This window comes from Tachysurus fulvidraco, chromosome 14 (assembly GCF_022655615.1).
Source record: "Tachysurus fulvidraco isolate hzauxx_2018 chromosome 14, HZAU_PFXX_2.0, whole genome shotgun sequence".
Taxonomy (NCBI): domain Eukaryota; kingdom Metazoa; phylum Chordata; class Actinopteri; order Siluriformes; family Bagridae; genus Tachysurus; species Tachysurus fulvidraco.
Window position 1 is genome coordinate 22,423,248 of NC_062531.1, and position 20,818 is coordinate 22,444,065.

General features: G+C 39.2%; 2 protein-coding genes and 1 long non-coding RNA gene across 13 annotated transcripts in view; 2 read left to right on the forward strand and 1 right to left on the reverse strand.

Moving 5' to 3' along the window:
- Positions 1-2,683: 2,683 nt before the first annotated feature.
- cep78 (centrosomal protein 78) lies at positions 2,684-13,252 on the forward strand. 3 transcript variants are annotated; one of them, XM_047800429.1, is made up of 15 exons: positions 2,684-2,757; positions 6,602-6,771; positions 6,934-7,006; positions 7,105-7,208; positions 7,320-7,494; positions 7,586-7,699; positions 7,807-7,871; positions 8,163-8,253; positions 9,924-10,032; positions 10,255-10,297; positions 10,435-10,590; positions 11,152-11,229; positions 11,328-11,482; positions 11,623-11,755; positions 12,357-13,252. In XM_047800429.1, exons 2-15 carry the CDS (start codon positions 6,655-6,657, stop codon positions 12,810-12,812), a joined length of 1,869 nt encoding a protein of 622 aa, XP_047656385.1. In that variant the 5' UTR covers positions 2,684-2,757; positions 6,602-6,654; the 3' UTR covers positions 12,813-13,252. The 3 variants fall into 3 exon arrangements, with proteins under 3 accessions (XP_047656385.1, XP_047656383.1, XP_047656384.1); XM_047800427.1 differs by lacking the exon at positions 2,684-2,757 and adding an exon at positions 4,506-5,260; XM_047800428.1 differs by lacking the exon at positions 2,684-2,757 and adding an exon at positions 4,506-5,260 and having other exon boundaries at positions 12,360-13,252.
- On the reverse strand, positions 13,154-15,441 carry LOC125138571. The gene is made up of 2 exons (XR_007137802.1): positions 15,340-15,441; positions 13,154-14,005 (listed from the first exon to the last, which is right to left on the reverse strand). It is a non-coding gene; the product is annotated as an uncharacterized LOC125138571 (long non-coding RNA).
- An 11-nt stretch (positions 15,442-15,452) lies between these two features.
- The window catches only part of cabin1 (calcineurin binding protein 1), a 48,237-nt gene continuing 42,871 nt past the window's right edge, over positions 15,453-20,818 (forward strand). For 4 of the 9 annotated variants that reach the window (XM_047800418.1, XM_047800425.1, XM_047800423.1 and 1 more), the window contains exons 1-12: positions 15,453-15,535; positions 16,868-16,909; positions 16,993-17,088; positions 17,171-17,284; positions 17,368-17,502; positions 18,003-18,183; positions 18,351-18,480; positions 18,587-18,736; positions 18,930-19,519; positions 19,742-19,946; positions 20,117-20,253; positions 20,563-20,780. In XM_047800418.1, coding sequence (XP_047656374.1) covers positions 16,907-16,909; positions 16,993-17,088; positions 17,171-17,284; positions 17,368-17,502; positions 18,003-18,183; positions 18,351-18,480; positions 18,587-18,736; positions 18,930-19,519; positions 19,742-19,946; positions 20,117-20,253; positions 20,563-20,780 — 1,959 coding nt within the window. In that variant the 5' untranslated portion in view covers positions 15,453-15,535; positions 16,868-16,906. The other 5 variants (XM_047800421.1, XM_047800422.1, XM_047800420.1 and 2 more) reach the window with 5 other exon arrangements.

The window sequence follows — 20,818 nt, forward strand, 5'->3', positions numbered from 1 at the left end:
AAACATTTAAATATTCTCTTTTTATGGGCTGGTGGGTTGACGACTATCTGAGATAGTTTTCAACATATAATGAGTAAAAGGTTGTATGTCATAAAATGTAAGAGCTAGTCATGTTTCAGTATGCAAACTCAAGCCATTGGACATTAGCTATTCAAAGAACAGGGGAGGAGGGGCTTCTTAATCTTAATATTCGTAGAATCTTTATTTGTTGATGAAGGGAAATATCTATGTCAAGTCTCCTATTTGGCAACTGAATGATCGTTGTTGGGAAAAACTTTTTAAACCAAATTTTGGTAGCGCTTCGGCCCAATTGTATGCAAATAAGGGTGTGTGGAAGGTTAGCGATGAAAGCAAAAGCGACAAAAGTCATGCATTTTGTGTTAGGAACACAAAATTACAGAATGCAATATTATGTGGTGAAGGAAACTAGTGATTAAATTGAATTACTAATTATTACATTTAAACAAGCTGTTTGAAAGAATTGTGTCAATTACTCGATAATGTACTTTAATATAAAAACACAACGTCCTTGCATCCAAAATTGTGCTCCACTCCTTAATTCCTATAAACAGAAAAGTATGTGACTATTCTTTATCCTCTAGAGTATATCATGCATTAATAATGGTCTATTATCGGTATCTGTGCCTACTTTGGACACAAAATGATGCTATGCTTTGGGGCTTAGCTGATGTGATAAAAGTATAATGCACTATATAGTTAATAATATGAAATTTTGTATGCAGTGATGGCTTTTAATTCAGATTTCCATATATTCACATTTTTGTTTATTTCTCTATTCTGTCATTTTTGTTATTCTCGGAAAACCTGCCTAAACTCAAGATTTAAATATGAGATGTAGTATAAATGACTTTCTGAACGTAAATTAAGCTTTTTATAAATGAATTTAAGAAATGCTTGTCACACTATTTTTCCTTCAAAGGAATTACATATAGTGTGAATTTCAGTGTTGTACAAACATTCTATAAATGTATGTCTTTTATAAATACCAAATCTTTTGCCTCCAGAACCAAATCAGAGGAACATGCCCACGATGCCTTGTTGACTGCAGTCAAAACATCAAGGCCAAGATTTGCAACTGCTTTCCAAGTAAAAGTATGCTTTTTAGTTGCGACTCAGCCAAAGTAAAAAGGGCAGAAGCTCATTTCCATTTTAAAAAATCAGGACTCAAGTTTGCCTCTGAAAGGTAAAGGAATGCTCATGTAAGTCTGAGATATGAGAAATGAAATAAAACACAAACATTGTGACACTAGAAACCTTTAACACAATATAACACAGTATATATAATTTATACACAAATGTATTCAACATAAAGTACCTTATGTGTGTATTTTATACATCAGTTTGGTTGACCAGAAATACGTATATGTAGGGAAAGTGATCTTAAATATAGGAGTATAAAACAAAACATATATAGTATATATATATTGAACATTGTTACATTTACTCAATATTATGTCTTTCCTAATGTTTAAGGAATTTGGTCATTTAAACAAGCACAATCCTGACATGATTTATCAACTCAGAGTAAAGAATGTGACCTTATCTAATCACATCCCTGATCAGATTCGAGTTTTTTATTCAATTTATCTAAAATTTTCTGCCAAAACTGAGAGATATTTTTTTTTTACTTTTTTCATTATTTTTTCTTTAATGTAAACTTGTAAAACATTGAAAAATGTTCACTAATGTAGAGTAATAAACGTGCTGTTTTGTATTGTTTTACTTTTTTTTTCTTTTATTGTTTACTCATAAATCCCAAATCTTGTGGCTGCACAGTGAGGAGAGGTGCAGTTCCACTTCTCGCCGGTAGAGGTCACTACATCATTATTTATTATATGACTATTATTGATAGCGCTGTTAGCTGTAAGCTCCTTCTTTTGTTGTTGTCTCATACCTATATATCAATTGTTATTCGAGAATTAAACAAAGAAACAAACAAACAAACAAACAAATAAATAAATAAATAAATACAACTGTATATGAAGCAATGCTGTTTAATTCGGATCATAAGGTTAAGTTGCACCAAAACCTCTCGCCTGTATAGGGGGCACTAAAACCACGCATAAACACACAGAAGTCTTTTCTTTTTTCTTTTAATGCCCTTTCTCGATACTTTGGTGTTGCGCTTGCCCTGAGCTCGATTGCATATTACGTATGCAGATTATTATTATTATTATTATTATTATTATTATTATTTTAAAAATAAGCTTCAATTATAAACTATATCGTTTCGCTCAGTGTTAAGAGTGCAGTTCTACTGGTTGCCACAAGAGGTCCGTAAAACCACGCATTAAAAGCACAACACGCTGATTATTGGGTGTGTAATAATTCTATTTCCCGTTAATTATAATACGGTTTGGATTTTGATTAATGGATTGTATATTGCTTGATATTTACACATTTACTACATTTATTTTTTCGCTTAAAGTACGCAACTGTCAGGGCTCTCAAGTTTTGAAGACAGGCAAGGGTGACATATTTTAAATATTTTTGAGCCGGGGCCCCTGGCACCATCTCAGGGCCCGAAATGCGTGACACTTGAGAGCCTTGAACTGTACTGCTTCGGTCAGCGGTGAGGTGCAGTTCCTCTTATCGCCGCCAGTGGCGCTGCTCATTTAAACACAACAGAAGCGAAGAGGAAGAAATAAGGGCGTTTTTTTTTTTTAAACAGCCGCGGTACAACAACAACAAATCGTCCCTGGAGGCTGTTGATAAGGAAACACCAACAACAAACAGGTAACAGCACGAATAACGGCAAGAAAACCATTTAAAAACTATAGAAATAACTTATAGCTCATAATCCTAACTAGTTAGCTGATAAATAAAAGTTATAAATCATTTAATTTAGCACAGATATGAATTAGCATTAGCTTCTGAGGTTAGCATCAAGATGAAGAATTATTCCATTTCAGCTTTCTTTAATAATTTGAGACTTTGGGAGTTTGAAGCGAGAGGGTTTTGTTTTTAAGAGATTCATATATTCACAGTTTTTGAATACACAGAAATAAAACAGAACAACTTTAGATGTAAATCTGTATAAACAGCTATAAACCTGTAAAAGTCACCTCTTTCAGCATGAGGGCAAACGGCATTGTGGGTAAAGTAAGGACATATTTAACAAAAGTGGACCGGTGTGTAAAATGGTAGAGGTTTTCAACTCTGTTTAACTCTGAAAAGAACAATTTTAAGAGCCCATGTTAATCCTAATGAATGTGTATACAGCTAATAGAACTAGATGTTTCAATCCCTTTAGTAGGTAACTCTTGATAGTCTGAAGTGGTGAAAAGGAGAGTACGGTGTCATTGGGGTCATCGGGTGGACATCATGTTTCATTGACGTTTCGTTGATCGAAGGCTTGACTGTCCGACCGCATACTGTCTGTCTCTAACTCTGCTCAGATGCAGTCCTTACGCTTGATCCAGAGCCAGTTAATGCTTTTTTCGGCAGCACTTGACATTGACTTGATTACCTGGTGGGGAGAGAGAGAGAGAGAGAGAGAGAGAGAGAGAGAGAGAGAGAGACCCTTAACCCCTATTTTTCAGAGCAAACTGGTGGTAGATGTTGCAACAAATCCCCTGCATCCCACCCACCTCTACTGGGAAGATGCTGGTCTTCCAGCCATTTTGGGATGCTTCAGCTGCCAGATCGGAATATTTGTTCTTTTTCCTCTCACAAGCCTTTTCAACCCCATCTTTGCAGGGTACTGTTAATTCCACAATATATGCCAGCTTTGTTGTTGGAGACCACAGGCCCATGTCTGGCTAGAGTGTTGTACCCACTATTTCTGGGGGAAACACAAGCTTCTTATTAAGGTCCACTTCCGATTTCCAATCCCGCGCTGACTCCAGGATGCATCCTTAGGTGTTGTACGATACACTTGATGTTGGCCGGCTGGTATGAAATTAGTGAAGTTGACATGTCCTGCCAATGTTTGTGTGAGCTTGTTTGTGGTTCGCTTAATAATAAGCATGTTATTCTGGGTGGACCTTTACTTATTTTATATTTCAGGTGAGGAGGTACAAATATGAATAATATCACATCATGTCTGTTAAAGGGCTAAAGTGGTTTTCTATTCAACTTCTTTCCAAAACTGGCCCATTGTGAATTCTGCAAATGGACACGATCTTGAATTACTCAGCACAGATAAATGTAGAACTCCATTACACATCTTTTTTTTTTGTTGTTTCTTTACGTTCCGAAAGTCAGGATTGGTGTTCATGGTGCTCAGAGTGTTGATATCCGTATTTCTGCTGTACCTCATGACTTTGTTTTGTGCCTTCTCTCTCTCTCTCTCTCTCTCTCTCTCTCTCTCTCTCTCTCTCTCTCTGTGTGTGTGGGGTCTTTTTTTTTTTTTCAGCTTGTCTATGTTACCCCTTTTCCACCAAAAAGAACCGGATGCTGGTTAAGAGCTAGTGCTGGTGCTGGTTTAAAGTTGGTTCCACTGGCAAACCTTCTAAGAACCGGTTTGCCTTTCAATCGCCTAGAGAGCATCACAGAGCCGAGTGTGACGTCACTGTATACGTGTCACGTTTCCCAGCAACTTTAGCGCAGCAGCGGCAAACATAGACACGACATCAACAATGGCGGATGTTGCTTTACTGTTAATGCGCATGGCTTTGTGAAAAAAAAGCCTTAGCATCATCATGTGTGCTATGTGAAGAAAAGAATTCCACCGTGCTGTAATGTATATGTGGCGATAATAAATTCTTCTTCTGATAATGTATCATATTGCAGTAAAGTAAAAGTGTATTAAACATTGGTATACTTAAGGTACATTATCAAAGGTGCTAACAGTGGCCCCGCCCACAGCCCCGAATTCTTAATTCTTAATTCTGAATTAATTCAAGACCAGCAACGTTTTGGTGCTACTTAAGAACCACTTTTCCTGGTTCAAAGCCGGTGCGTTGGCTGTCGAAAAAAGAAAGACCTGGTTCTAAACTAGGCTCCGAACCAGCACTCAAACCGCCTTGGTGGAAAAGGGGCACGATGCAGGGTTCGGGTCAGACGAGACGGCGAGTGGCTCAGGACTTTGAGGCCTGCTATGAGTCCTTGTGTGCGACTCAGGGTTCTGCTCCGGTAGCTGCCGTGAGGTTGGGTCTGAGCCACGGAGTGCTGGACTTTAATGGAGATGCCATCAGTTACCCGGACTGGCTGCTTATACTGTCAGCATTAGCGATCAACAAACAGCTGCATCATGTCGGTGTCAAAAGTTATCATCTCACCAGTCTGGGCTCTCAGGGTTGGTAATTTCATAGACATCTGTACAATTGAATAATTTTGCGGTAAATTGTATAATGTAAATGGAATAAGACATTTAAAAAAATGCCAAAAATATTTTCATTTCTTGGAGGAAGCCCATGATAGCCTTCAGGCTTGAAATATTTTTCACTTCATCTAGAACTGCTAGAATGTGGGCATGGATATAGAGAATTTTCATCTCACCAAGGTTGGCTTCATAGTTTACTTAGGGTTGCAAAGGGCCGGAAAGTTTCCGGTAAATTTCCACGGGAACTTAATCTGGGGAATTTTGGAAATATTCCAAATTGGAAACTTTATGGGAATTTACAGGAATTTATGGGAATTATTTGGAAATATATAAACGATATCATATACAAACATAAATAAACATTTTGTTTGGTCATAAGCAGACATGCATGCAAGGTAATACAAATTTTAAAAATGACATCTTGACTGATTTTATTGTAAGTAGAACTTTAACTGATTCACAAAAGTAACACAAGAGCATAATAAACATTATTATGCTTGTAATAAACATCATAAACTTAATAATTTTAATAAACATATTTACCTATGATTGCTGTAATCTATTCTAATTAGTAAGGTAGTTATTAAGTTTATGTATTGGGTACAATTAAAAATGTAGAATAAGGTAATGCAGAATAAGGCATTAATATATTATAAGTACTAATAAACAGCCAATATTCTACTAATATTCATGCTAATAAGCAGCTAAAATAAAGACCCTAAAATAAAGTGTTACTGTGCATGTTATGGAAGAATGCAAGTACATGCAGGGGTTGTGGCCTCAATGGCCTTCCAGTAAGCAGTGTGCTGTGTGCAAGTGACCGATTGATGCAGGGTACAAATTTAACTTAAATTGCATTACGTTTTAAACAAAATTATGCTGCAATTTAAGCACATTTAAGTTCCTTGTTATAGGCAACTATGCAGTTTCTTAAAATTCCCAGTTTATTTCCATATATTCCCGTTAATTCTCATATATTGCCGTTAATTCCCATGGAAAGTTTCCAGCCTTGAAAATTCCTGCAATTTTGCAACCCTAAGTTTACTGCAGCCAATCATTTGGGGGATGTGGTAGCATAGTGGCAAAGGCGTTGGACTACTGATCAGAAAGTATGAGTTTGAATCCCATTTCTGCTGAGATATCACTGCTGTAGCCCTGAGCTGGACCTGTTCCCCTCAACTGCTCAGTTGTATAAAATGATCTAAAATGTAATAAGGGCTTCTGTCATATGCCGTAAATGTAGATTTGTCAATTTACTGTGTCTTGAGAATCTGAATCTATCAGTCATTTGATATTCTGTGATTCTTCCTTCAGGTTCCTATAAGACCTCCATCAGAAAGAAGACTCCTGTTGTCCATTCAAAGAACATGACATTTCAGCTTTGTAAAGCCGTGCAGAAATGCCTGAGCGTTTCACACAGCCTTAAAACACTCCAGCTGCACGGGCTGCCGCTGAGAGAGAGAGACCTCGACACACTCACTAAGGTAGAGAGAGAGAAAGAGAGAGAGAGAGAGAGTGTGAGAGATTGTCGGAGAGAGAGATTGTGAGAGTGAGCGCGAGATTGAGCGAGAGATTGAGTGTGAGATGCTAAATCACTTATATTTCCGCTATGTTCATAATCAGACTCTCATTTTCTCCTCGTCCAGGGTTTGTCCAAGTCCGTGTCATTGGAGCATTTGTCTTTGGCGCGCTGTCCCATTGCAGACGACGGACTAGAGAGTGAGTCAGAAATGTAAAAACATAATAATAATTAAATTTCTGGCAAAATGATTTTGTTGCTTATTTGACTTTTTTTGTTGTTGTTGTTGTTGATTCAGCTATCTGCCAGAGTGTGAAGTATTCAACAAGTATTAAAACGGTGGATTTCACTGCTTGTAACATCACATGGCGAGGTGCAGAGCATCTGGCAAACATTATAAAGGTGAGCTTTTACAATAACGATTTTAATCTCTGTCTGCAAAGACTAAACAATGTACCGATAACTAAGAATGGAACTAAATTTGTACACACATGGCTGGCTTGTTTTGAGCAGCACCAGGCAATGAGGCGACACACCACGGCATGGGCGGAGACTTTGCGCTACAGGAAGGCGGAGTTTGAAGCGATGGGCGGGCTTCGGAGGATCACACTTAACGAAAACATTCTAATCGGGGACAGAGGAGTGACGTCCCTCGCTCAGGAGCTCACAGAGGACCTGTGGGTCAAAGGTGGATACGAGCATCACATAGATAGGTTAGGAGCATCATGTATATGTTCATAAATATGATTATATTTGGTGCCTCTGTCTTGATACCCTAGCATTGGACCTGCAGCGCTGTGGCATCTCTAACGAAGGAGCTCGTGTTCTGGAGAAAATGCTCCAGTCCAACACCACCCTGTGTGTACTGGACATCCGGAGGAACCCCCTACTGGGTCAGTCTCGCGTCTTACAGTGCACCTTCTCACGGTCTTACATTTAAACCCAGAACATTCACTTCATGCGGAAAACTGTTTACGTTTTTTTTTTTTGTCTTCTTCAGATAATGAGCTGGTGAAGTCTGTGATAAAGAAAGTGCTTATGAATAACAAAGGCCAGGACTCACAAGTAAGACACGTACACATCTGCAAATATTTAGGTACAAAGCTATGCTAGGCGAAGTAAGGCCGACGTATTTGTCTTGTGTTTTGAAGGAGGAAAGGGATTGTAAAGTAGGTTACTTGGTGAACCTCCTTCCTAAGACTCAGCAATGAGGTTCAACAATTTTTTTTTTTATATAGAGATGTTTGAAACCTGATGTAAGTTGTGGCACTAGATAGCCTAAGTAGCTTTTAAAGTCCTACATGTAAAGCCCTCGGGAAAAGGTATTACAGTGAAATAATGCCTTCTGTGTTTCAGTATTTGTGGTTGAAGCCTCCAGCTAAAGAGGCAAGTTATCCCTCAGGACAGACGACTAGGAGAAGCACAGGAAGGGCTACATACAGAATCGGTAACGAAGCTAGTTTACCTTTTAATTTTAAAGCGTTTTTTTAAATGTTGTAATGAACATGTTTGATTATGCTGATTTTCTACTGATCAGAAGGTCATGGGTTCGAACCCCAGGTCCACCATGCTGCCACTGCTGGGCCCCTGAGCAAGGCCCTTAACCCTCAGTTGCTCAGTTGTAAGTCACTCTGGATAAGGGTGTCTGCTAAATGCCATAAATGTAGAAAACGTAAAAAACTTAATGAGGAACAAACACAAAATCTGCATAGAAATACAGCGGTGTGAAATAATGTTGATTTATTTTTTCCTGATTTATTTATTTTTTGCACGTTTACCTCACGCTAATGTTGCAGATCATCAAATTTAAATATTAGTCAAAGACAACACAAGTAAACACAACATGCAGTTTTTTATTGAAGGTTTTTATTATTATTAAGGGAAAACAAAATCCAAACCTACATGGCCCTGTGTGATAGTGTTTGCCCCCTAAACCTAATAACTGCTTGGGCTGCCCTTAGCAGCGAGAACTGCAATCAAAGCGTTTGTGATAACTTACAATGAGTCTGTTACAGCGCTGTGGAGGAATATCGGTCCACTCATCTTTACAGAATTGTTGTAATTCATTGGTTTTTTTTTTTTACTGAAATGCTTTATGCTTTAATGCTTTATGCTTTTTTAAGTTACTTTTACACCAGATGTAATGGGATACACACCTTCCAAAAAGTTAAGCTTTTGTCTCGTCAGTCCACAGAGTATTTTCCAAAATGTCATCAAGATGTTTTCTGGCAAGACTGAGACGAGCCTTAAATGTTCTTTTTGCTCAGCATCGGTTTTCATCTTGGAACTCTACCATGCAGGCCATTTTTGCCCAGTCTCTTTCTTATGGTGGAGTCATGAACGCTGGGAAGGTTCAACACTGTTCCATGTTGTCACCATTTGTGGATAACGGCTCTCACTGTGGTTCACTGGAGTCCCAAAGCTTTAGAAATGGCTTTATAACCTTTTCTAGACCGGCGAGCTCATTTGTTCCTGAATTTCTTTGGATCTCGGCATGATGTGTAGCATTTGAGGATCTTTCGGTCTACTTCATCTTGACAGCCAGGTCTTATTTAAGTGATTACTTGATTGTGAACATGTGTGGCAGTAATCAGGCCTGGGTGTGGCTAGAGACATTAAACTCGGGTGTGATAAACACAGTTATGTTTTAACCTGTGGGGGCAAAAACCTTCATTTAAAAACTGCATGTTGTGTTTACTTGTTATCTTTGACTACTATCTAAATTAGTTTGATGATCTGAAATAAAAAAAATAAAGTGTAAAAAAACAGGAACACTTTTTCACATCACCGTAAATGAATTGCCTGCTCATGATATAAGATAAGAAGACAGTAAAGTGAAATTCTTTCTTTGTACATCACAACTTCGGAGCACTGGGTCAGCCATTATACAGCATCCATGGAGCGATGAGGGTTGAGGGCCTTACTCAGGGACCCCAGCTTGGCAGTGCTGGGACTCTAACCCTGATCTTCCAAACAACAACAGAGCTACCACTTGGCCCTAATGCAGAAAATGTAGTCTTTTTTTTAAATTCTGTTAAGAAATAGATTTTATTAAATATGATTCATCTTGTTTTATTGTCTGCTAGATGTACTAACGTAACATACTTGGTATATCAGTTAAAGGCTCACATCGGACATCTTCAGCACCGTGTGGAGCAGGACCTCCTCGACCTGGCAGTACTGGTTATATCCCATGGCGCACCGCAGCACGGGCTAAACTTCAGAGGTGAGAGAATTTGTGTTAAAATTCGCCAAACAATTCATACTCTTCAGACATTTTTATCAAATTTGACTATAAAATGCTCAGAGAACATAATAAAAGCTCGAGTTTTGTAAGGCTCACTTGCATATCGCAGGTTGATATTAGCATTTCACTGCTATTAACAAATGATATGTTCTCCATTTGATCTATTCACATCTAAATCTTGTGTGTTTTGGTCTTGTGTAGAGGTCTCCCTCAGAGTGCCACAGTAGCAGATCAGAGTTTTCAGGTTTTTGCATTTTTATTTTTAATTTTTTTACAGTTACATATTTCTTTACTGCATGCAGCATGGTCTAAATCCAAAAGTGCAATACAATTTCAAGTTTGTTATGCAATGCTTTTTTTCCCCTCTGGTGCTCCTGTCAGAACGTCTCCTCCATTCGAGTCACGCTAGAGTCGGAGAGCGAGTCACAGTCTGAAGAAACTGAAAGCACGCCGCAAAGTGTGTGTGTACAGAGCGCTCGTGAGAACATCAGCGACAGACAGTTCAGACGTGATCAGGATGATTACAGGAGTCTGAAGGTACCGCATTAGTACATTTGAGGATGTGATAGCCTAGTGGTTAAGGTGTCGGGCTATCAATGGGAAGGTTGTGAGTTTGATTCCTACGTCGATTCCTACGTCCACCAGGTTCCCACTCCTGAGCAAGGCCCTTAATCCTCAATTGCTCAGTTGTATAAAAATGCAAGTCACTCTGGATAAGGGTGTCTGCTAAATGCTGTAAATGTACAGTATACACACTAGTCATGCTTACAAGTTACTGACTACAACATAGGAAGAGTTTGTAATAAACATCTTGTTATCTATTTGTCTGTCTATCTGTTTATTATCCATTCAGTCTTTCTATCAATATGTTCATCTGTTTATCTTTGTTCATCTGTCTATTTACATATCTGTTACATATCATATACTATCTATATTTTCTGGTTTTTTTTTTTTCATCTTTCTGTCTATATATCTGGTTAGCTACTTGTTTACTTGTATGTGCGTGTGTGTGTGTGTGTGTGTGTGTGTGTGTGTATATATACTTTTTTTTTGTTATATATAAACATGAAGCAGTGAATTTTGTTATTTATCTTCCAGGAGCAGCTGGAGGAATGCAGGCTCAGGCTTATGGAGGAGAGAAACGCAAGACTGAAAGCCACTTCTCGTGTTGTGGAGGTACAGCGATCCACAACACTTTTGTTTATCCGTGTAATGAACGACGGACATGTTCCCCACACCAGCATCATTTTCTGTTTTCTATATTTTCTCACTAGCTGGAGTTGGAGAACAATCGCTTACACAGTGTGAATCAGACTCTCTCTGAAGCTCACACCGGTCACTCTATTTTGGAGGATGAAAAAGTGCTGGACAGTATCGAGTCTTCCTTTCACAAATTCCATGCCTTCCTTGACCTGCTTAAAGACGCCGGGTTAGCAAGTCATGATCGCATACATGATGTTGATGTTGTCAATATGACAACATCAACTATATGATGTTGTCATATTGAAATTGTTACTCTATGATGCAACATATAAAACAACAATACATGATGTGGATGGTCATTTGCAGGCTGGGTCAGTTGGCGTCCATGGCCGGCATCGAGCAGTCCGATTTCGGGGTCCTGGATCGTCCTCAGCTCTCTTCTACACAGCGAAAAGGAGATGGAGATCAAGTCAGCAAGCAGAGGAAAGACAGCATGGTTGTAAGTGGCATTAAGTCTGTTGCTAGAGGAACCTGAACTCTTTTTTTTGGTTGCTTGTTTTAAGAAATATTGCAGCACGCCCTAAAATAATGCATATATACGTATTACTAAATACTAGATAGTCACTGATAATGGTCTCACTCGATAGACTAGAAGTCTTTCTATCACATCTCTGTTGAATTCTTGAATATTATTGTTGTTGTTTTTTAACACCAGCTCTGACAGGATTGTATAAATTCACTTGTTTCCATAGTTATAACTCATTCACTGGGATTTGTATGGTAGATGCCTCAGAATAATCTAAGAATTAAAAAGAAATGAAATCATAATCATCTGATTATTAGGAGACATTAGGTTCATTTATCATCGACTGACTGAAACCGTTATCAGAAAGTCTTCAGAAAAGATACATGACATGACAGGCTGCATATTTAATTCCTAACATCAAGGGAGTTAATAAGTCGTTATTCCTTTAGCAAATACGTTTAAAGGAAATAACGTCTTGGTAACAGTAACTTTGCTTCACCACACCACCGCAACATTATTTCTTTTGTCTTATGTTATACTTATTTGTGATTTTTTTTGTTTTGTGCATGCTCAGCAGATAACAAACAGCCTTCAGAAAGCATCAAGTCTTCAATCCAGCACATCCTCATCTGCAGCTTCTGCAGTGTCCAAGAATTCTCGTAATCTCCGTTCCCCACAGGATGTGATCCCCACTCCAGCACCGCGCCACTTCAGTCTTTCCCCTTCTCCTCTGGACCATCCTGATGCTCTTCATCTGCAGCAGAGGGTTTCTCCAAACCAGTCAAATTCTAATAGAGAGTCTGGCTCTGATAAATCCGGAGGCAGGCGGCGCTCAAAATCAGGCAGTTCAGCCAGCAGTGTACATCTTAGTGTTCATAGTAAACTGTCTTATTCTTACAGAGTTTCTGAAGGGACGCTCTCTCCAGCTCTGAGCTCCAGATCTTCCAGCATGTCTCGGTTTGGGTCTGAGAGAATCAGTGAGAGACACTCTGAGGGCCAGAGGAGTGCCGTTTGGTTGGCTGGGCTCTAGAGACAGGTCACAGTTTTATTGTTTAAAGCCAACACTTGAAATGGTAAACACTGAGTGGACGTTGGAGACGGTGCGAGATAACGAAAGAAAACAGCAAAACTGAGGAATAAACATTTACAGTCCACTTGATTAGAAACACCTGTAGACCTGCTCGTTTATGTAGATATCTATTCAACCAATCATGTTGCACAGCACAGTGTTTAAAATGATGCAGCTTCAGTTACTTTTTATATGAAATATCACAATTCTGTGTTGGAGGAGGTCAATGATATAGAAAATACTCCAACCAGCCCATCTGTCACAAAGTTTACATTTTTGCTTCATTCTAAAGGCTGATATGAACATTACCAAAAGCTTTTGACCTGTTTTCTAGAATATTTTTTTACCCTGTGATTGGATGACTTAGATAACTCCATAAATGTACAAGCGTTGAACTAGAGCCCAACAACGATTGTAGTTTTTTACTAGAATTATGTAACCCACACCAAGGGTGTAAGTTTTGCATTAACTCAATTGGACCATCAGGGCAATCAGAAAGCTAGGTTTGTCCGAGAGATGGAGCGACAAGAGTGAACACACCCAGACATTCAATATTCAGAAACAAGATTACTGTATCAAACACAAAAATTTGTAAAATAAATACAAAAGAAAAACAGTAGCACAAAAATGCTCACGTGTCAATACTTTGTACTATTTCCCTTTTTTCCTCTTAAAGCATTGTGATCACTATCAAAATAAACAAATTCAACAGGTTTAACATGAATCAAAATAAAACAACAAATCTGGATAACCAGTAAACCAGTGACAGATTAATTCACTATGAATTTAAAGAACCTCAATATTTATAATTTTCCCAATGACAACAAAAAACTTCAGTGTCTGAATTCAGTTCAGTCTCTAGGAAAAAATGGAAAATGTCCTTTAATGTGCAGCTGATCCAGGATTAGGCCAAAAATAACACACAAAAAAACTTCAATCCTACCGTTTGGCGGCAACCACGTTCAAGCTTATAAGAAGTTCAGAGAATTCACTCAACAGGTGGCTCGCCAGTCCAAACGCACCCAGATGCATACAGACAATGCAGGAGAGGGTTGAGAATCAGAGGGATTCACACTTGGGTCTATCCAGATCAGGCAGCGCTCAACAGCAGACCTCAAACTCGGGCAGCATCACAGGAAGGAAAAAAACCTGGCCTTGAACACGCAAGGCCATAAGAACAATTAATGTCTGACACTATAAAAGAATACATTGCTCAATTGGAACCAACTCCTACTAAACATCAGGCCCGGCTCCACGGGGGGCCAGAGTGGGCCTGGCCCACCCAAACAGAGGTTTGGCCCACCCTGGCCCCGCACCACATAACAACCAATCACAAAATTGGTGCGATATTCAATTCAGCTCGAGATACATTATTTTCTAATTTCTGCCCAACCCCCTTTTTTTCCCCTCCTAGACAGGCAGACAGACTTAGCTCATTCATTCACGCATCCTTTGAGGTAAATGGACGTGCTTGTAAAGCAATGAACGACAGTAACTTTATTAGAACTGTTGGTACATTTACATTTTCAGCATTTAGCAGACACCCTTATCCAGCGTGACTTACAACTGAGGGTTAAGATCTTTGCTCAGGGGCCCAGCTGTGGCCCAACCCAACTGTTCTAGTTGATGTAAATAGTTATTTTAAAAGAACTGTCCCTTTTTAACAAAACATTACTTGAACAAACCCAATTCTTACAGTTCATGCTTCACTTAAGTAGCAAGTTTGTTTTAGTTGATGTGAATAGTTATTTTAAAAGAATTGCCCCTATTTATCAAATCTAAAGTTAAGCCTGATTTTAAAATTAAGAAAACACAACAATAACAAACAACCCTAACAATTGTCTTAAATATATGGTATTAAAATTATAGACATGAGAGATTAAAGCATTAAAGAACCCCCACCCAACCGGCCCACCTGGAATATCACTTGGCCCACCTTTCATCTCATATCTGGAGCCGGGCCTGCTAAACATCAACTAACATGCACGTATATTTCGTTACATGAATTTGTATAACAATTTTTTTCTCTTTATGCAATTTTCTCTCATTATTTAAAGGCATTTTGGTGAACCCTTACGCACTTGCTTTTTAGCAATCACTTTACACACATTTGCACCTTAACATTCCACTTAACATATACACACTACTGTCTTTTATGCTTCAGGTTTACACTTAAGGCTGTATTCACAATAACAATGAACAGTTATTTAATGAAACACTTAACGTGACTTTGGGATGTACTAATGTGAAAATAAAGAAAACACCAAACTCACCAAGGAACTTATTCACATGTATATTGGAAAGTTCCAGAACATACACGTTCCAATATGTCACTCTCCACACAATCTTAATAAAGTCTTAAATAAGGTCATGCAACTCAGTAAAATAAATAAATTCATTGTCTCTCTTAAGGGCTGACTTTTATTCATTTTATTCTAATTTATAATGCATTTATATTTTTATTTCGTTTTTAAGTCAAAACTCTTACCTCTATTCTGTGTACCCTGTCTGTAACAGTCAGGGATGCATCACCTTTACTGGGGGATCTTTGTGAAACCTACAAGTTAGCTCGAACGTAATTGGCTCACATGTGCCGCGCGTGCGTCATAGCACCCAATCAAATTTCACAATGTTGGCATCGCGATATAGCAAAGCAAAGAGAACCTCGCGCATCTCTGAGCCGGGTGAGAGACTTATTTAAACAAACAAACGCGTTTAAATGTTTACAAACAACGACGACGAACAGCGTGTATTTAACGTTTTAGACCTTTTTTTTTGGAAGAGTTTGTGAACTGCAGCGTTTTAAGGAAAGTTCAGCACAGAGCGACCGGCGTTAGTTGACAAATTGTAAACAAAAAGACTAAAAGGTGACAAGAGCTAGCTAGCTAACGGCTAATTGCTAACTGCTAACGGTCAGAATGACTAGCAACGGTCTTTCCTTTGTGTTGGATAAATTATATCGATATAAATATCACTTTCAGACTGTTTACACGTTCCTGCCAGAATTTGAGATATTCTTCATCACAATAAATTAGCTTAAATATTGTAAACGTTCAATACAACAGTATTTACTATTATTATTGTTGTTATTATTATTATTACAGAATAATAATGTGTTGATACAAACAATTTCACCACAAAACCTACTGAGACGTTATTTAAACACTTTTCTACCAATCAGAAGGTTGTGAGTTCGAATCCGAGGTCCACTAAGCTGCCACTGTTGGGCCCCTGAGCAAGGCCCTTAACCCTCACTTACTCAGTTGTGTATAAAATAATAACAAAATGATGTAAGTCGCTCTGGATATAAGTGCGTCTGCAAAATGGTGTAAATGTACGGTAAAGTGGTCATTTTGGAGTTCTAGTATCCAAATACATTCATGTGTCCTCGTGCTAGATGATTAGTTCGTCAGTTTGTCGTTGTTGCATATGTACAATGATTTCCGGAGCATTTTTGGAGATCAAGGGCATCTTTCTGGACCAAGAAAAAGCAGCGTTGATCATATCACGATGTACATATACATCCCTCAATGACATTAGGATGAAAACCAGGAACCAGATTGAAAAGGGAACTCATCCTGTTCATGGTGACTCAAGATAGTTAGTGCCTAGTGTAACGAAGGATAGTGTTTATGATTACAGCAGCAGTGTTAACCAGGTGAAATAAGCTGAACTTCCTTATTAACATGTAATATAGGAATGTCTGAGGTAACATTGTTATGAAATGACTTGTCTCCTTGTTTGAGACACAAAGGTACACACTGTTATTGATCGCTGTTCTAGCTCTAATGTTTGTGTTTCCAGTAAATAAAGGTAAACAGCAGCACCAATGAAACTGGTTTAAAACAAAAAATGTAGTACTAATGTAGACAAAATCTGTACTATTTTATGAACTAGGTTTACCTTATTTTGAAATATATTAGAAGTAAAATGATTTCTGCTGAATGAAATTAAACTTGTATGTGGTTATTAAACTGGGACTGTATTAGGTACGCTGATATTTTGTGTTTTTACAGAGCAGACAGTGGTGATGTTTAACAATACATAAAAAAAAGATGGTAAGATATATTTTCTCTAAGCTGTAATTACCTCTGCCTGTGATAAGCACACTGTTTATGATGTAAGCTCACTTGTGTCACAGATCCGAATCGCTGCTCTTAACGCAGCCTCTGAGACTGCAGATGAGCATGAGGATCATTTTAAAAGTACAAAACCGAGTCAGACCAAAGAGGCTCAGGTGAGTCATTTTATCTCTATCGTTATAATTACGCAGTCGATGCTGTGTACTAATTCAGTCTTTCTGTCATGATGTGCTGCAGGAAGCTGAGGCCTTTGCACTGTACCACAGAGCTCTTGATCTGCAGAAGCATGACAAGTTTGAAGAATCTGCCAAAGCCTATCATGAACTCCTCAAGACGCCGCTGCTTAAGGAGGTGCACATATGTGCCTCAGCTTTTAAATTATAGTTGGCTTATAATGGGCTGTGACTATTTACTTGTTTCTGCCTTTATCTCAGGCAGTGGCATCTGAAGATGAGAAGGTTGGGCTGAAGCACCCGGGGTTAATGCTAAAATACTCCACCTATAAAAACCTGGCCAGTCTCGCTGTGCTTAAGGATGACCTGGATACAGCTACAGACTTCTACGTGGAGGTATGAACTCATTACATGCTTATAACATGGTGGAAGAAGCCTCCATTTGCGACAAAGAAATGGTAGCTCATCTGATACATATGCTATAACTCGCGTAACAACAGACCACTGCTTCTGCTTTTTTTCCCATATCAGATATTCCTCATTATACAGTTCTGATAAAATGCCTAATAACTTTGATTTGCAGTGACATGTTACGCTCCTTATACTTTGCCAGCTAACAAATTTGTCAATTTGTGTATCTATAAAATATGGAAACTGGAAGCAACAATGACAAGAACGAATTTTCTGCTTCTCCATGCAGACATCCTAGTGTTGTGTAAAGTTCGTTTGCAGTCTAGGTAATGTGATGATTAATAACAAAATGATATTTACAGATCGACCAATTCGTATCCAGTTTGATAAGTAAGGTCCATTGTTAGCATTTATGGTTATTAATAAAAGGAACTGTAATTTCTGTGAGTGTTTCAGTGATGTATATGAGTGTCATGTTTGTGTAGGCAGTCATGCTGGACTCTACAGATGTAAACATGTGGTATAAGCTGGGTCAAGTGGCTCTAAGAAGAGTGAGTATCCCACTTGCTCGTCATGCCTTCGAGGTTGGACTGCGCTGTAACCCTGACCACTGGCCGTGCCTCGACAGCCTCATTACTGTCCTGTACACACTTAGTGACTATAACTGTATGTATGGGGTTTTTTTTTTTATTCAAAACCTTTATTATCTCTGTCTTGTTGTACTAATTGACTACACTTTATCTGAAAGCACTGCTTGTGCTTCTTAGTATTATACAGCAGAAATAAATTTGGCTTAATATTTAAACTGGTTGTCATTGGTGGCTGGTTGGCAGGTTGCCTGCATTACATCTGCAAGGCTCTAGAGAAGGATATAGGCTACACTAAAGCCTGGGTGCTGAAGGAGAAGATATTTGAGGAGCAGCCCTGCCTCAGACGAGACTCAATGAAGTTGTTTTTAAAACTGTATGTCCTCCCTTTTCCTGTTAATTTGGTCTAATAATTACACACATCTCCAAAGAAATCTGACTGTGATGTGTGTGCATGTTTATGTCTGTCTCTGGGTCTATAGCGATATGTCCATGCACTTCAATGACACCGACGAGGAGGAAGCTCACAGTATTGTAGAGGAGGCGTTGGAGCTAAGAAGACAGAGGCAGGCGAAACTGGCACCACCTCCTTTGCAAGACCTACAGCTGGTGGAGCCTATTAAACGCTTCACGTGAGTCCCCCATGTCTTCTGCTGCATAATAAGAAACAGCAGGCATACAGTATGTGGATAAATGTTTAAGTTGTTGAGAGGCACACCACTCCATAATCTATTCATCGGACTAATGCAAAGTGTTATTTATCCTGTTAGTAAAGCTTTTGTTATGGACATTTTACATCATCACATTGTCTGTCTGTCATTGCAGTTGGAAGAGTGTAGGCGAGAGCTTCCTGGCTATGTACAAACACCAAAATGAGTGCCTGGTTCCTCGTTCTGACTTCGGTCGCCGTGTTGACCTCACCATGTACCGTGATCCAGACTGTGTCCTCCAGACAACATCAGATGCCTCCCAAGTTCAAACAGCCCCAGCCACAGAGTCTCCACAGTCCTCCACCTCTGCTCCAGCATCTGAGCCTCTTCCCCCACTTCTGGCAGACTCCTGCAGCCCCAGTGCCAGCCAGTCCATGCTCTCTGAGTCCCCTCTTCAGCCACAGGCTCAAAGCAGCAGTAATGTAGGACAGCCACAAGTGTGCCAGAGCCCAATGGAGGTCGGCACTGCTGCTACAAGCACGACTGCTGCAAGCACCGCTGCTGCTGCTGCTGCTATTTTTAATGGCATTACTACTGGATCTTCTACTGGTTCTACTACTGGATCTTCTACTTGTTCTACAACTTCTACTACTTCTTCTACTGGTTCTACAACTTCTTCAACTACTACTACTACCACTACTACTACTCCTGCTGCCGCTGCTCCACCTGTTGCTACTTCTGTTAACACTTCTGCACCCCCTGGTGGTGAGTAAGACTCATTTACAGTCATGGATCAAATCTGCATTTGTGTAGTTGATCAATAGTGATACAGTTTGCCAAATGTTGACTAAAATCGTGATTAGTTATCGAGTACAACTATTTTATCATTTGTTCTTTGACATGACTGCAGCTGACTGACTTTAAATGGCACATTAACCATCCATTCATCGTTTTTTTTTCTTCTACTCTATATTCATTTCATGCTAGAAATAGGTTTAACCGATAAAGATGTCCCTACAGTTCTCGACTCACCTCTGAACGATAAAGTGAAGAAGGCCACCAAGAGGAAGAGAACGATTGAGGACTGCGGAGAGACGGCCAAGAGGAGATCTGCACGCGTTCGCAACACCAAAAGCAAGAAAGAAGAGAAGATTGACTTCCAAGAGCTGCTGATAAAACTTCTACCATCACGGTACTAATAGGCTTTTTTTTTATCTAATTATATTTAGCTATATTTCATCAGAGCTGATTTGGACAGCATCATCATACATAAGTGTTTGCTAAATGGTTTATTTTATTTCTCTGTTATTAGTGTAAATTTAAGTGGTTATGTGTACACCCTATATGTGTGTTTCTGTGAAGGCTGAAGAAGTTTGATGTTGATGAGGATGAGGAAAGTCTCAGTAACATGGATACACAGTGTGAGGTGAAACCCGGCTCCAAGCTTAACCAGGGCTCTGAGTCCAACCTCTTGGACTACATTAACTCAGCAGAGAAAGGTAGAGAGTTGGATCTGTTCTCACTTTTACTCTTTCTGTCTAATTCTTTATGCTTACATTGTAGTCGAGTTTTTCGATGATAGATAACGGTTTGTAAATGTTCTAATGTGAACATACCTCCTGGGAATAAAAGCCCATCAGTCTCTGTATGAAGACAAATCTTTCTCTTCAGGCTTCTAAGACATTGGTTCCAAGCTTCAGAGCTTGTTCACAATGAAACATCCATGCTCAAATCTCTTCTTGACTTTTGAATTTTTTCCTGTTTTTTACATCATCTCTGATCGTCAATGTTTGGACGCTGTTTTGCAGAGCATGAAGAAGTGCACGCCTTCCTGCTAGCTAACATGGAGAACGGTGGCATCCTGGAACTCCTCATGCGCTATTTGAAGGCAATTGGTCAAAAGTTTCTGGAAGAGTGGCCACCTGGACTAAGTGGAGTGGTGATGGAGATCTACAACTGCTGGAGGAGACACAGTGCGGGGCTGCCCAACCCGCTGCTCCGAGACTCCAACAATCAGCACATCAAGGTGAGAGAGAGAAAAGGCTCGGAGGATGCAGCGGCAAA

Coding starts and splice junctions, on each gene's coding strand:
- cep78 (XM_047800427.1), top strand. CDS start 5,008: ATGCAGGGTTCGGGTCAGACGAGACGGCGAGTGGCTCAGGACTTTGAG. Junction 7,007..7,104: donor TGCAGACGACGGACTAGAGA/GTGAGTCAGAAA, acceptor TTGTTGATTCAG/CTATCTGCCAGAGTGTGAAG. Junction 10,591..11,151: donor ATGATTACAGGAGTCTGAAG/GTACCGCATTAG, acceptor TTTATCTTCCAG/GAGCAGCTGGAGGAATGCAG.